At 31.2% G+C, this 17,945-nt stretch overlaps 1 protein-coding gene across 4 annotated transcripts in view; it reads right to left on the reverse strand.

The window, feature by feature from the left end:
• LOC122635863 (diacylglycerol O-acyltransferase 1) overlaps nucleotides 1–17,945 on the reverse strand; it is a 132,541-nt gene that overhangs the window by 109,549 nt on the left and 5,047 nt on the right. Inside the window, exons 1-2 of one of the 4 annotated variants that reach the window (XM_043826538.1) lie at nucleotides 8,157–8,369; nucleotides 7,046–7,272 (exon numbers count right to left, since the gene is read on the reverse strand). In XM_043826538.1, coding sequence (XP_043682473.1) covers nucleotides 7,046–7,164 — 119 coding nt within the window. In that variant the 5' untranslated portion in view covers nucleotides 7,165–7,272; nucleotides 8,157–8,369. Of the gene's footprint in view, nucleotides 1–7,045; nucleotides 7,847–8,156; nucleotides 8,370–17,945 lie in introns of those variants that run through there. The other 3 variants (XM_043826539.1, XM_043826542.1, XM_043826541.1) reach the window with 3 other exon arrangements.

Here is a 17,945-nt window from a genome sequence, read left to right on the forward strand (position 1 = left end):
AAAGAAACAGAAGAAGAAAGAGAAACAGCTCAACTAGTCGAAGTAAATAAGGACAGAGTAAATAATCTTTCGATTTGAACAAGTAAAGAACTAAACAATTAGTAGGAAAGCGATGTAGAAGTTAGAGAAATGAATTAACGAATCGGTTTTCGGGGAAGGGAGAAGGGGAAAAAGTAAGAGAGAGAGAGAGAGAGAGAAAGAGAGGGGAGAAAATCGATGAATCGTCGGAAATCTAAGTAAACTAACTAGGTAAAAGTAACTAAGTAAGTGAATCCGTAATCTCTCGTTTCCTCATGATCGTCTTCTGGTAACTATCTATCTATCTATCTATCTATCTATCTATCCATCTATCTATCTAACCATCTATCTAACCATCTATCTATCTATCTTTTCTCCTAAAAGAGAGAACAAGCTCGCATCTAATTGCGAAGTTGGCGAAAACAAGAAGTGCTCGACAAACATGGGACGAGTAAATGTAATGTTCGTTTGCTTAAGAGACAGAGAAGGATAGATATAAAGATGACTCCCTCCCTCTCTCTCTCTCTCTCTCTCTCTTCTCCCCTTTTTTTTATCTCTGTCTTTCTCTATCTATCTTTATCCGTAACTCTCTGTCTATCTCTTTCTGATTTAGTCGTATAAAAGGGCGATCCATGAGTAAGAAAACGTCTAGAGGGGTGCAAAGATGGAAAGAGAGACAGACAGACAAATAGAGAGAGAGCAAAAAAAAACTGAGTGAGAAAGAGAGAGAGAGAAAGAGAGAGGAAAAGAAAGAGGGTGGATCTACAGATAGAAAGATGTACCATTCCAAAGAGTAAGAATCTCTTGTTTGCAGGTCATTATGCCATGTCAGAGGGAGCCGAGATTTTACTGTTTCTTTCTCTCTCTTTCTCTCTATTTTTCTTTATCTCTTTGTAATAAAGCAAAAGAGTCCCATTTTGTTAAGAAGAAAGAAACAAGTACAAGTACAAGTCGAATAAGGCTTTGCAACTTTACGCCAATTACCCTTAGAAAGTGAATTGAATGCGTTCTATCTTTACAGATTATATTATCAAAAGATTAATGCACGTGCGAGTAAGTATATATCCAGGAATATGTTTGAAGTAAGAATGGGGTAATCTCTTTTTCTTTTTCTCGCTTTCTGTCTTCTTCTTCTTTATTTTTTTTTTCTTTTTCTTTTTTAACGAGATTCGAATTTATATTATAATATATTATTATTATTATTATTATTATTATTATTATTATTATTATTATTATTATTATTATTATTGATGAAAGATGATATTGAAAAAGTAGAAATGAAAGAACGAAGAATTCAAAGCTTGTCTGCATAAATTTCAAATTATTTTTATGGAATAAGATGATAGATATTAAATTAATCTTTGAACCATTTATATCGATCGATAAGTAAAATCGAGCTAACAAATGATATGATTTTTAGTCATGTAAAGGAATGATAAGTAGATATATAAATAATCTTCGTATATGATAATAAGCTATAAGAATAAGTTGAAAGTCCAATTTTGTATTTACTCGAATTAATATTATTAATTAATGAACGTAAATTGAGAAATATTAATGAAGAATTATATACTTTTTTTTTTCTAATTTACATGTACTATAATATAAATGAAATTAAAAACGAAATCAATACTGAAATATTAATTTACATATATATATATATATATATATATATATATATATATATTTTTTATAATATGTTTTATAAAATAATCCTTTATAATATAATCCAATAATTATTTATCAAATGAAACGACAATCAGAAATAAAATTAATCGTTCGAGCAACAAAGATAATCTTATACTTTAATAAACTCGAGTTCTTATTATTATTATTAATAGGCTACATTGAAAAATAAAAAATAAATGGTAATACAAAAAAAGAAATAAAGAAATAAAAGAAATAAAAATTGAAAATCAATAAATTGTTTAACATATTGTACAATTTTTGATTGTTCGTCGATGTGAAAGGATAATCTTGAAATATGATCTATGAAATGATCTTTGAACTATATATATATATATAGTAGATCGTATAAATGAATTGTTTCCATCACTACTTATCAAAAGTATATATACGATAACAGATTTTGTTTTTCTCGTAAAAAACGTGCCAAAGGTCTTTACAAATTTATTTTATTAATGCATACATATAATGAGCTATTATTGTGTTATCAATAAGTCCCGTACGAATAATATGGTTCTTTAATTAACTCTCCCTCTCTTTCTCTCTCTCTCTCTCTCTCTCTCTCTCTCTCTTTCCCTCTCCCTCTCCCTCTTTCTCTTTCAATTACGAAAATGTGCACATTCAGCGAAAAAATATTGCAGCTGCGATCACCGATCAACATATTCCCTAGTACTTAACTCCGTTTAATATGCGCGCGGTAGCTAGTGGAAAGAAAAAAGAGGAAAAGAAAAAAGAAAAAAAAAGAAAAAAGAAAAAAAAAGTAACTAACGAAAGAAAAAAAAAGAAGAAGTAGAAAAAAAGAAGCTCTCTACCGATTAATCGATTCGCGGCGTTAATAAATTTGCATGTCTGATTATATGCCGTTGATCGTACAGAAAATTATGATGAAGGGAAAAGAAAAAGAAGAAAAAAAAAAAGGAACTTCGTAGAAAAGAAAATTATTCAAACTCAGAAGCATAATTAATATATATTTTTTATTACATAAACATTTTCTTTTCTCTTTCTCTCCCTTTCTCTATGTTTTTGGAGAAAATAATAAATAATTCGTGGAAAAAAAAAAAAAAAAAAAAAAAAAGAAAGAAAGACCATGTTCGATAAAAGATCTCCTTTGTCGCGTCACTCGAATTAACATTTTAATTAACGATAAATGCAAAGAGAAAAAGTGTGCTCATGGGATTCAGAACTCGTCAGCAGTTTTAGAAGCAGTCGAGATAAGGGTACTATAATACCGTCATGGAGACGAGAAGAATCGACTCGTGAGGTCGTCGAACTAATTAAGTACATCGTCGTATTTAATTACTAGCAGACATCCGAACGATCGAAAATTTGTTGTCTTATAAACCTTGATCTTCTCTATTCGATTTCATATATATATATATATATTGGTATATTCTGTTATATAGGGTAGATCAGAAAGTTTCCAAACCGATCAAAAGTTCTTAAACAATTTTAATTACGTTATCTCAATTGATATTAATTTTGCTTTCTCTCTCATATTCGAATTGCAAAACTACATAACTTGGATTGTAATAAAAATTACGACCTTAATCGCAATCCTAAATGATGTACGAAAAATATTAATTCATTGTTAAAATCATCTAAAAACTTTTGGCACATCCTGTAGAAACAAGCAGCGACTATATTTGACTTTTACGATAAATCGATTTTCGAATAAAACAAGAACACGTCGTCATCGTATTTGATTACTAAAGATAATTCACATCGATCGACCGTTCATTGTCTTATAAACATTGACCTTTTTTAATACGACGTAATACAAAAGATAATGAATTCTAATACGTCGTATGTAATTGGAATATCGATGTAATTTCTATGAAAGCAATTTCCGTTGAATTAATAAATGATAATGCAAATCTATGTAAATATATGTTAAGTTCTATAACAAAAATTATTTTCAATAGAAAAAATAAATCCGACGATGATTATCATTTAATGAATTTTTATTAAAATTTATTCACTCTCTCTCTCTCTCTCTCTCTCTCTCTCTCTCTCTCTCTCTCTCTCTCTTTGTGTTTTTCTCTGTTGACACGTGTTGATAATTTATTTAAATTCCTTTTTAACGAAAATCGGTATTCCCAATCGCATGTTCATTTCAACAAAAGTACTCAATCGAACGTTTCACCAATCAGAATGTTGATTTCGAACTGTTTGATGTGTAATTAATTAATATAGGTATTGCTTACCAATTGAGAGAGAGAGAGAGAGAGAGAGAGAGAGAGGCAGCGGATAAATAGACAGACAGAGAAACAGACAGAGAGAAAGAGATATTAAATAGATCGATGTTTACAATAGACTTATTAACACATAGAAAGTATATACGAATGTAAAAAAAATAATACAAGGACGCTTTAGATTATCTTTCGATGTTAGTAAAAGATTAATAAAAAAAATGTAAATTGTATATATGAATAGATAAAGTAAAATTATACACTTCAGCAAAAAAATGAATTGAATAAAAATACAATTTTTTATTATAAAAATGATATAATGTAGTACGATAAATTATATAACGTTAGAATGTAATAATGTTTATTCCGTTTCTAACGATGTTTTTATACACACAAAAAAAGCTGTAGTATCAGTATAAAGGTCGTAAGTAATTATACGTTATTTGTGTATGTATATGTATATATGTATATACGTAATATATTCCTTCTAACTTATATCAAACGTATTAATCAAACGTTTGGAGAATGTTTTTATGCTTTCCGATTTATCGGAAATAAATCTGCGTAAAGTGTAATATCTTTATCTTCGTAGAGATAAGATTAGAAAAATTATTTCACATATGTATAAATAGATAGAGATAGATAAATGTATCAAAAAAAAAATCTATCCTAATAAATATATTGTAGTAATAATCCTATAATATATTCAGATAAAAATAATTAATATTCCTGAAAGACATGACATATTTTACTAAAAAAAAAAAAAAAAAAAAAAAAAAATCGTTCAATATAATACTAACCAATTATTTTCTATACTTTTATTAATTCTTTTATATATTATCGACATACATAAAAAAGAAAAAAAAAAGAAATAGAAAAGAATCGCTCTTGAACAAACATAATTATATTTTAAATAAATGAATTATACGACGCGAGAAGCTATGAATTAACAAATATACGAGCCTCCCTCTAATTGCTATTTTGTTTACTGTGAAATCCGTCGAGACTAAATTCGCAAGGAGAGTTCGTACTTCTATATGTATTTCTATATACATATGTGTATATATACATGCATATATATATATATATATATATATATATATATATAAATAGACAGTACCTGGTCAAACATCTCGACAAGAGCATGGAATACTAACTAGTTACGAATTTACTAGTAGAATAGACAATGCAACATGTCTTCCATATTTGATATACTCTATCGCCCTGACAACGTTAGAATCAATTCTGCAATATGTTGTAAAATAAAATAAAACTTAACGTTCAAAATATCCATATATTTATATATATATATATATATATATATATATATATATATATATAACAAACACACATACACACACACTTTCAAAAAGCTATTTATAAATAAAAGAAAATTAAACCATACAAAAGTATCAAGTCTCGTGTGTGTGTGTGTGTGTGTGTGTATGTATGTTTGTTTGTATTATATATACGTATAAGTTTATCTGTCTAACTCTAAAATGAAATATGTCAGAATTTATGTAGAAGATATATATGAAATTAAATTATTACGTTTTGTAATCTGTACACCCGTTGAAAGCAATTTATATGTAAAAGATAAGATACGAATATATTCGACATATATCCTAACAACTGTTCTAATCGTGTACTCGAAATTTTGTAAAAAAAGAAAAAAAAGAAACGAAATAAAAAAAAAAGATTATTTTCGTAATCTAAATGCTCATATTAAAAACAATCATCCAAATAAAAGATAATAGATAAAAATCTTGGAAATTATCCGACGCACGTGCCCATATCCTATACTAATCTGTGACTGTAAATAATTTCCTAAAAGCAACGTTATAATATAATATAATATAATATAATATAATATAATATAATATAATATAATATAAAACGTAATAATAACAAAATTATATTCCACATTGCTCGCAACATATTCGTTAGAAATGATCTCTAAAAACAGAAAAAAAAAAACAAAATAAAATTATAAAAATAAAGTAACTAACTATAAAGTAAAACCAAATAAAGAAAATAACTCGGATAGAATCGATATTCGAAAACTCTTGGGTATATTCTTTCTCAAAAAAAAAAAAAAAAAAAAAAAAAAAAGAGAAAGAAAAAAAAGGGAACCGGTTTCTTATATAAATAAGAATGAAAAATAATTTTAGAAAAGAAAAAAAGGGAGGAGACGTAGCTCTCCACGTAGTAGAAATAACTATTGGAAGATAACGAAGGACAAGCTTATGTTAGCCAACGTAACGTCGAACTTCACCGCAAAGAGGTATTTCTCCTCGATCTTGTGAAACGAGCTGTGGAGGAGTGACGTCGTCAAACGATGAAGACGATGTGAAAGAGGGAGAGAGGAGAGAGGAGAGAGAGAGAGAGAGAGAGAGAGAGAGAAGAGAAGAGAAGAGAGAGAAGAGAAGAGGTAAAGAGTGGGGAGTGAGTGGTTCGCATCGATTACGACACGCGGCAGAGTAAGAGAGAAATATGAATGGTGCAACAGAGAAAGAGAAAGAGATAGAAATAGAGTGAAATAGAACGAGAGAGAACGAACGAGTGAGTGAGTGAATGAGAGAGTGAGAAAGAGTGAGTGAGAAGGAACGTTGTATCTTTCTCTTTCCAATTCTCAATAACCCTCTCTCCTTCGTTATCAAGCGCATGCGCATAGGCATTCAGTTGCTCTCACAGTGGAAGACACACAGAGAAAGAGAGAGAATCGTGCCGGTACGGAACACGTCTGGGCTCTTGAAAATTTCGCGTCGTCGCATTCAACTCGCAACTGTCCCGTTGTAATAAAGTTCTTTTTTATTACCGTTCTATCTGTCTCTCTTTTTCTCTCCTCTCTCTCTCTCTCTCTCTCTCTCTCTCTCTTTCTCTTTATTTTTCTCTATCTCTCTTGCTTTCTCTTTCTATCATGTGAAACATCTGTTCGACGATAGTGCGTATTCATCATCATAAGCTTCACGATTATCTAACACACAGAAAGAGAGAGAGAGAGAGAGAGAGAGAGGAGGGGAGATAAACGTTTCTTATATGTACATTTTCTTTGGCACTGTTTAGTTACAAAGTTGAACGAGAATGGATAAAATAAAGAGTGTTATATTTGTTCTTTCTTCGATTCTTTCAATTTATTTTCTAATACTCACGGTTTATCGGGCTGGGATTTTCTAACGCGTTGTTCAGCCTTTTGGATTTCCTCGGCATGAGTGACGCTCTTGGTCCTTCTCAATCTAACCCTAGTCTCGTTCTCGTGTTCTGCGGTCATGTTTGTTGCCTCGTTTCGTCGTCGTCGCTGACGTCGTCGCCGCCGTCGTCGTCGTCGTCGTCGTCGTCGTCGTCGTCGTCGTCGACGTTATCGTCGTATTGGAATTTCCTACAGTGATTTAATAGTTCACTCTTCGATATACTCTTCTAATAATTCGTTGTTTCTCTACTCGGATATACACGCATATACACATACAGAGAGAAAGAGAGAGAGATAGACGACTTAGAAAATAGACGTAGTAACAACGTGTAAACTAACACCACACAATAAACACAACACTCAGTCTCTCACATACAAGTACACACTCTCTCAACACACGATGATATTCCCCCTCCCCCAACAACACACGCGGTAAACTCTCTCGCACACGCGACGCCCGACGATCGCGACGAGAAGTGTCGTTCGGTTATATGCGTCTGTCTCTTCTCTACCGCTACGTGTGTGCGATTGTATCTGTGTGTATGTATATGGTGTGTGTATACAGACATGTATAGATGTATGTGTGCGTCTGAGAAAGAGAGAGAGAGAGAGAGAGAGAAAGAGGGAAAGATAGATAGATAGATGACGTTACTGTAGGGGATAGACGAAGATAGAGAATACACCGTTTGTCAGCCAAGAAGAGAGTGGGGATTATCGAAAATGTACACTCGCTTTTGTTTCTTTTAAAATGCTTTAGAATATATATATATATATATATATATATATATATATATATATATATATATATATATGTGTATAACTAAAAATAACTTTACTGTTTAATTTTTCTTTCTTTCTTTCTCTCTCTCTCTCTTCTTTCGTTCTCTCTTGCTTTCGTTCTCTATTTCTATCTCTTTCTCACGACCTTTTCTATTCTTTTTCTTTCACTCTACGCACGCGCACTAACGCTACTTTACCGGCGTCGTTTAGTTCGGATTATCTTTTTTCTCGATTCACTTTAATTATATTAATCGATCGTAATTAAGACGAAATAAATCCAAGAAGAAATTAACCTCACGAAAATTGTTGATCGGCCAATGGTAAATTAACAACAAATGCTGACTTTCTTTCTTCCTTGCTTGCTTGGCTGCTTTCTTTCTTGTTTTCTTCTCGAAAAGAACATTTGAAAGAACTATAAACGAATTATTATATATGTACGTAAGATATATGTATCGAAGATAAGAACGATCCTTCTCAGTCGGTTGTCGAAGTGATACTAACGTATACGCCAGTATGAAACATGATTTATCTGTGACTTTGCTCTTGTTGATAATGAATATGAATCGGATGACTAATAACATGGATCGTTTATGTAATTGTCATTATTATACGAGTATATATACAAGGATTTTAGAAACCATTTACATACAACACGTATTATTTACTTTTTTTTTTTTTTCTTTTCTTACGATCCATCTTATAACACGGTAATGTTTATTTTGAATGTTATTCATTTCTTTGTTCTTGTAAAATATTGGACCTTGAGTTTAGATAAACTAATCTTTTTCTTCTACGTTCTTAAGATTTCTTTGATATTTTCACGAGGAATTATATATCAATTTTTTACGTTTAATCTTTCTTTAAGTTTTTTTTTTTTATCTTTATTTGATTTTACTGTTAAACAAATGTTACTGGAGTATCGATTTTAACAGTAGAGAAAAAGAATTTTTATGCCCAAGATCGATCCACTTTTTCGACCATTTAAATTTCAACAAATTTATTGTAGATCTATTAATAATCTTTATTAAAAATAATGAAAAAAAAGGAAGATACAAATTTTTTCTCAAGAATTCTTCGTTCATTTTTAATTTTCAAGACCATACTCTACTGTAATTTTCTAAAAGATTTATTCGAATTTTTCAGAAAAAAAGATCTATTATTAGGTGTATACATTAAATTTAAATGAATCTACATTTTTATATTACTTTAAGAAATATGCTTTACGACAATCGTTTAAAATTCGTAAGAAAGAAAGAAAAGAAAAGAAAAGAAAAAAATAGAAAACGGAGACTTTTCATAGAGAAGCATTTTTAAAAAAACGTTACGCCGATCATCTTCTCCGATTAAAGCAGGTAATTACAGTTCATAGTAATCCTCTTCTATGGTTCGAGGCTCACGCTTTACGATAGTTGTTACGGTTTTGATAGTCTTCCGTGCTAGTTTTAAGGATGATAAAAAGTAACGACACGACGTTGCTACTTTTTTCAAAATGGCTCAAGCGTTAGCCAGCTCTTTTTTCTGATTTACAATAAAGAGAATTAATAGCCGAATTACTTCTACTAAGTGCAACTAACGTCTCTCTGATGTTCCTAATAACTAGCCAAATAATTTTACATTTTATTACTATTTCCAACACATATCCATACACACACACACACACACGCAAGTACGCATGCACATATATATATATAATATATATATACAAATGCACATTATATATAATGTACAATATTCCCTTTTATTTTTTTTTTAAACTTTGTTCAGCAATTAATTAATTCATAAAACTTTATTTTAATTTTGAAGAAATTATAATTATTTTCTTTTCTTGTAATACGATAATAAATGATAATGCAATTATTTTGGTTTTTCTATAATTTTTTATAATAATATATATATATATATATTGAAAGAATATTATTCGATATAATAATTATTTTTCCTTTTTTTTTATGAGAAAAAAGAAAAAAGAAGAGAAGAAGAATAATCTCCATAATCAATTATTTGATTATAGGTAATCATTCTGTCTGAACGAATCTTTAAAATTTAATTATAAATTAATTAAAAAAAAAAAAAAAAAATCAGAATAATCGTTTGAAGACCGATATAAAATTTGTAAGAAAAAAATCTTGTCGAGTAAAAAGATAAAAAAGAAAAAAAAAAAAAAGAGAATGAAACAAAGTGTGAAAAAATCAAACAACGGATAAAATACTTTTCTCATAACGAATAATACCACTTAACTTCCATAAATAAATCTTTCGATGTTTCAACTTAGTAATGCCGAAGCATAGCACGTAGTCTATTTCCAAGAGATACTAGTATACTATACTGCAGTTTGTCGTCTCGATCGAGTATTCGGAGACAGAGAGACGGAGAGACAGAGACAGAGCGAGAGAAAGAGAGAGAGAGAGAGAGAAAGTGATAGAGTATGTGTCGATGAGAGAGAAGACCGACTCAAAGTTTATCGAGCTATCCGTTAGCAGAGTGTCAACGTTTCCGAACGTCACGTAGTCTGTTCAGGATCGTTTCCCGTTTTCGGTTTCGTGTCTCGACGGTCACGTTCCACACGCGAGTTTATTTCCCCAAAAGAAAGAAAAGAAAGAAGAAAAAAAAAAAAAAAAGAATTGAAAAGAAAAAAAAAAAAAAAGAAACAGAGAAAAAAATAGAAAATAAATTGACAGATATGACCACTATTATTAATAATAGGGAATAATTCGAACAAGTGACGTAACTCGAAACGATAAGAAAAAAAATGTGCCCTTTCGTAAAGTTCCTTCGTGAAATCCCTTTATGACTACAACCAAAGATATTTCTTGTTCGCGTTTACACGGACGAGTTTATTTCCTCGTAAGAAAAGAAAGATAAAAAAAGAAGAAAAAGAGAAATGAATGAAAGAATGAAAAAAGGAAGTCGATAGGTATGATCACGAGCAAGTAACCAATAATTTGACCAAGTGATGTTACTCGAAATGATCGAGAGAAAATATCCTCTTTAGTAAAGTCGCTTCGTGAAATTCCTTTATGACCATAACCAAAGATATTTCCTGTTCAACGTTACACTATATACATATAGATACACACATATATATATAATATATGTATGTATGTACGTATATATGTATATATGTATGTATGCAATTACACGTCACCATATTCTCTCTCTCTCTCTCTTTTTCTCAATGTCTCTCTATTTCTTTTTCCTTCTTTTTATCATCCTCCCATTCCCTATCCCGTTTCAACCCCCGTTTTTCTACAGAAGACATTTACACGCGATATACGAAATAAAAGTTCGTTGAATTCGAACCGATGTCGCCGTTTGGTTTCGATGTCTACACGTAAAACGAGTGTCCAACATCACGTACGTGGTACATATATATAAATATACATATATTTATGTATGTGTATATATATATATATATATATATATATATATATATATTCCAGAATGATTTTTCGGAAAGGGCAACGCATATCACGAACGTGAATATGTATGTGTATGTACGTATCTGTGAACGTGTATTCGCGATATATATCCATAATTTGGGAGGAAAATTTAGAGGAAAATTTTGAAACGCCGTTGAAACGCGACGTAAACGACGCAGACGACGGAAGGAACACACGTTACGGTACTAATATTTCAAACTGGAGTTGGTACTTCAGGCGGGACGCCAACGTTTCACTAATGTTACGTGTAACGTTTTGGTATGACATAGAAAATGTTCGTGTGCCAACTTATCGCGAAGAATCAAATATGTATATATATATATATATATATATATATATTTATTTAGTATATATAAACAAATTATATAATATGAATAATAAGATTAGTTGAAGTATTAGTACAAGTTACACTTATAATTAACATTAATATAATACTAGTATTATCATACATACTAGTAAGAACAAGTAATAATACAATATATCATAATATCATTTTTATTTTCTTAATTTTATTTTTATAAAATAACCATAACATACACACACACACACACACACATATATATATATATCACAAGAAATAACTCAAATTGGTTCTCTCTCTCTCTCTCTCTCTCTCTCTCTCTCTCTCTCTTCCTCTTTATCTTTCTATGTGTCTCTCTCATAGAAGAGATAATATTATATATATATATGTATATATTTTTGAAATAAGGACGTACATAGACACACACATATACATATATATATAGATATACCGATCTGATTATGGTAATATTGTTCAAACAACGAGTCACGATATCGAATATGTATTTCACAGTACAGAGAGAGAGACAGAGACAGAAAGAGAGACAGAGACAGAGAGAGAGAGAGAGAGAGAGACAGAGAGATAGAGAGAGACAAGAGACGAGCGATATCATGTTGGGGCTGGACTGTTGTTGAATACGAAGCGCGGATCACCGCGGATCTAGTTGGTGACCGAATCCGCTCGAGGGCGGTTTACAGGACAACGGGCCAATAATCCGAGGATGAAGCCGAATAGACCAATATTGCTAAACTTTCGAAGCTACCTCTTGGAACGTTACTGCGAAAGAGAATTCGATCGTCTTTCTAAAACCATATTTGACGATACTAGAAAATTTTTATTCGACAACTTCGATAACTCGTCTGAAAAGTACTGACTTTCTTTTTTTTTTCTTTTTTTTTTTTTCTTTTTTCTTTAATACTTCAAATCCGTCTTATATTACCAACGACAAGGGAGAAAAAAAAACATGTATAAAAGTAGCTAAATAAGTAATAATAATTAAGATCGAGATAATTGAAAAAGAAATCTTGATATATTTTCTTTTTCCTCCCTTCGCTTATTATAATTAATTAATTAATGAAATGCCGATTAGACGCGTTCGATAAAACTTGTTCCGTTTTATTTCCTTTTTTTATACTTCGAATAAAAGTGAAAAAGAAAAAGAAAAAGAAATGAAGTGTCTGAATAATTAATGAGCTTGAGATCGAGATTGTTGAAGAGAAAAAGGAAAGGAAAAGAAAGAAAAAATATCTAACAAACAAGTAGATTAATTCTTTAGTTTTTTTTTTTTTTTTTTTTTTTTTTTTTAAACGATTCGATCATATTACGAAAATAATTGAAAAAGATATAATCGTGTTTTAAAATTTTGAATTATTCGCGATTGTTATTCGTACGTTCGTAACTTGTTCGACGTATTACTTTAATAAAGGATTTAAACGATCATTATCCTACGATCTACGAATTATCTAAATAATTAATGAACATATACGATTTAGATAACTAGAAAAAATTCTCAAGATAATGTTTAATTAATCAATGTCGGTATTATAGTTGACGACAATACCAACAAGCTTGATACATATAAACTAGTATAGAGTTATTCAAAAGTTTTTTAAGTGATTAATTACAAATCAATTATTTTTTCTTTTCTTTTTAGACTTTACTTTCGAAGGATAATTTTCTTTCTTTCTTTTTTTTTTTTTTTTTTAATATCTCTCTCTCTCTCTCTCTCTCTTTTTTTCAGATCTCATAAAACTACGAGAGTGGAAACTTTTGGTCGACTCTGTGGATTAATTCTTAAAACTTTTACATTGACTATATCACGGGAATGATCGTAATAGATGTAATCGGTTGTAAAACGTCCAAGTATCACCGATCGGACTTGAGAAAAGCTCGTAAAAATTCTCTTGATGAACCGCTTAACGTCGAGATAAAATAGTTCGTCGTCGAACGTGAAGAAAGAACAAGTTCGGATGAAAACTCAACGAGAGTAACGTTAACCCGCATCTATGTGGTCCTTGTCGTTGACCAAAGGCTATAAAAGAGAGCCCCTGTGAAAGGTACGACGAGGTTCGATAAAGGTCGTTAATGTGAATCCTACGGGTGTGAACTATCGAGTTAATAAAAAAAGAAAAAAAAAGAAAGAGAAGAAAGAAGAAGGCCTTGCGCTTTTCGGTCAGCGAACAATCTTTTTTGTTCTACTCTTTTCTTTCTCTTTCTTTTTCTTTTTTTTCTTTTTATATCCTCCTCTCAGTCGTGTCAAATCTTGCGTGAAACTTCTTTCCCATTCTCTGCGAAAGATCGAGCAAGTTTCTTTTTTTTTTCTTCATTGTCCTCTTTTTTTTTCTTTCTCTTTTTTTTTTTCTGAACCCTCATAATGCGATGTAAAAGTTTTTCGTATGTACGTAAAAATGTATGTGAGCGTGCGTATATATATATATATATATATATATATATATATATATATATTCTTTTTTAATTTTTATTTCATTTCCTTGAGAGAAATTGTCAATCGAAGTATTTCATGATTTGCTAAATAACAGTCATACTTAGCCCTGTTCTAATACGTTAATATTAATTTGTATAGATATACTAGTAATATTATACTAATATAATTACACTATTAATATATAATAATCTTCGAAATTTACTCCAAACTATGCGTCTAAAGTATTTACCATTTTTATATGATATATAATTTTCCTGTAAATACGAAAGAAGAAAACTATTGAGTTATATAGATTACTAAATAAATTAAAAACAATACCTTACTCTTGACATCCACCCTGAATATTAACTTCACTGATATATACATATATATATATATATATCCACGCACATACATATATATTATCCGTTAAAATAATCGTAGTTCAAAGAAGGAGAGAGAAAAAAAGAGTAAAAAAGGTAGGGGAAAAATAACCCCTAAATAAAGAAATAAAAAAAAAATATCGAAATGAATCGAGAAAGGGTAGCGAATCTGAATTGTCTCGAGAGAGAAAAAGAGAAAGAGAAAGAGAAAGAGAGAGAGAGAGAGAGAGAGAGAGAGAGAGACAGAGTTTCGAGGTATTTATACGTCAATTTCGCCCAGCGAAAAGTTTCAATGCGACCATTTATAATCGAGGCACGTACGTACCGCCCTTCTGCCGTTGCATGCATATACGTACGCAACGCAGACGTATATACTCGGTTCGGTTGTTTCCCTCGTGAAATTAATTCCTACCCACGGGACTAGAGTCGATGCTGGTGGTAAAGAGGTGAGGAGGAGATGAGAAGGGTTGTAGTAATAGCGATAGTGATAGTATGATAGTATTAGTAACAATAGCAGCAGCAATGTAGTAGTAGTAGTAGTAGTAGTAGTAGTAGTAGTAGTAGTAGTAGTAGTAGTAGTAGTAGTAACAGTAGTAGCAGTAGTAGTGTTAGTGATAGCGATAGTAATGTTAGTAGCAATAGTAGTAGTGGTAGTAATAGTAATACCTCCAGAAGTAGTAGAGATGGTAGTGGTTGCGATAGTAATGGTAGTAGAAGGAAATGAGAATGATAGTAGTAGTAGTAGTAGTAGTAGTAGTAGTAGTAGTAGTAATATCAGTAGAAGTAGAGTAGTGGTAGTAGTAATAGTAACACTAGCAAGAGTATTAGTAGTGGTAGTAATACTAATGGTATTAGAAGTAGTAGTAGTAGTAGTAGTAGTAGTAGTAGGAGAAAAGGGCTGAGGGGAAAGTGAGAGAAGAGGCAAACAGGGCCCAGCACAGGGGTGATATTTCAAAGTGGTGAAAACCTGCCGATACAATGGCACCAACCGTTCTCCTGCCACAGAGGAACTTGTCTCTCCTTGTGGGCTACTAAATAAATTAACTTTGAGACACGCCCAATCGGGATCCACTGTTCGCAATTTTTTTTTTTTTTTTCTATACTTCTTTCTTTCGCTTTCCATTTGTTTTTCTATTTTTCTTTTTTTTTTTTTCTTACTTTATTTTTTCCCTCTTTATTCTCCTGTCTTTCTAACAACAACAACAACAACAACAACAACAGCAGCAGCAACAACAACGACGACGATAAACCCCTCTTCGTTCTTATCCCCACCCCTAACGTTGGAAAAAAACGAAAAGAATAGAGAGATAAAAAAATCATAGCTTACCTATAGCTTTTATAGTGTGTTTGTATGTATATGTTGTACGTATATGTTATATATATATATATATGTGTGTGTGTATTTGTATATATATATATATATATATATATATATATATGTATTCATACGCATTTATAGCTTTTCAACGTTCATTTACATAGCGAAAGAAAGAAAGAAAGAGAGTTCGATATCCGAATAGGAAGTGAAAAGTAAGCTCTTGATGTCTATTCTCTTATTTAAGCTTTCGAAAGGTTAGATCACCTGTTTATTCCCCAATGGTACCGGAGTCAATGTTCCTTCCTTCCAAGTTACATAGATATCGATCGACGATACATACAAATTTTCTATACTTACACCCCCTCTTCTCTTTCTTCTCCCTCCTCTCTCCACCACCCTCCATCCACCCACAGCTTTATACCACAGGTACCACGAGTTCGCTTAGAGGGGCGTTCTCCTCTTTGTTCTTGGTCCCTTTCTCTCTTTCTTTTTCCCTCTTACTTCCTTTCTTTAGCTTTCTCAGGAATGTAACACAAAGATTACTACCATGTAGACTTGCAAGAAGCATTAGTAGGAGAAAACCGATCGAGGTGAACGAAAGGAAACACGAGGAGGATAAAGAGAAGAAAGGAGTATATCGAGGAGGAAGAGGAAAGTATCTTTTTTTCTATTTCTATTTCGTTTTTCTTTTTTTCTCCTTTTTTTTTTTTGTTGGATTCGTTCTACGAATCCGTACATACACTCGGAATACGTTCTTTCCATTTATCGTGAAACGATGTTATTTAGAATAAAAGAAAAAGGAATATAAAAAAAGAAAGAACAAAATATATATGCAAGAATAAAAATAATAAAATTGAATACATATATGTACATATGTGTTACGTTTTGTGTCCCATATGTGTTCCATATATGTGTTATAAAATTGAATACATATATATATATATATATATATATATATATATACATGTATGTATGTGTGTGTGTGTGTGTTTACAGAAAAGAATAGTCCAGGCTAATCCATTGCTTCGAAGAACAGAAGGAGATCGGCTGTTTGCAGACCTCGCAAGGCTTAAGGAATTGCAATGGCGGGTTAGGAAGCTTGGCTCGAGAGTCTGAGAGTAACAGTAGCATCAGTAGCACCAGCACCAGTAGCACCAGCATCAGTAGCAGTAGCAGTAGCAGTAGCAGTAGCAGTAGCAGTAGCAGTAGCAGTAGCAGTAGGAACAGTAGCAGCAGCAGCAAAGGAGGAGGGTGCGGCTGCCTCGAGCATGATCCCCTAAGCCAAGGCTAAGAGGCTATTAGTTAGCTCTGCTAGCTGTGACATAACCCCCAAGACTAACACAGTACTTACACTTCCTCCTTCTCTTGGAATATCCAACAAACCATCGTTCCACGATGTTTGCTTCGTATGACGAATTTCTGGATCGACCTTCTGTTAAATCTCGACTATCATGATAATGATAATGATTATGATCATGATCATGGTGATGATCAATTTTTATGAGGATCAAAAGTTATCTTATAATTCGTCATGGCGAAGAATATCAAATGAATTCTTGTTTAAAAAGTTAGAGGAAAAATATATCTTCGATCATGATCATGATCGTGATGATGATGATGATGATGATGATGATGATGATGATTATTATTGTTATTGTTGTTGTTGTTGTTGTTGTTGTTGCTGTTATTCTTGTTATTGTTGTTTTTATATTGAGTGAACCTGATTAGTTCTTGATTTTCTGTTAATTAAATTCGATGAAAAAAATCAATCGATATTTATACATAACAAGATCTAACCTTAATAAAAAATTCCATTAAAGTGCTTACTTTGCGCTTACTTTGCATATTTGTTTCAAGTCTCTACGACTTTTCATTCCAAAGATATGCTCATGTAAATAAAAAACGTGGCTATTAATGATGTAAACAGAAATTATTTGTTTAATGAAAAATACATTTGTTTATTAATTATTTATCGAATTTAAGTAACATTACGAATCAATTGCAAGCTGAATTTTATTTGTTGAAAAAATAACAAATGTAGTTGATAAGAATTTGTTTAAAAAAATTGTTTATAAGAAATTGTTAATTAACAATTAACAATATATTGAAAAAATATAAAAAATTCTACCTTTGAAAATGATCTTTGAATCAAATTTCTACGACTTTTAGTTCCAGAGATATCCTCATTTAAATAAAAGCCGTGGTTATTAATAAT

Source organism: Vespula pensylvanica, chromosome 19, assembly GCF_014466175.1.
Source record: "Vespula pensylvanica isolate Volc-1 chromosome 19, ASM1446617v1, whole genome shotgun sequence".
NCBI classification, from domain to species: domain Eukaryota; kingdom Metazoa; phylum Arthropoda; class Insecta; order Hymenoptera; family Vespidae; genus Vespula; species Vespula pensylvanica.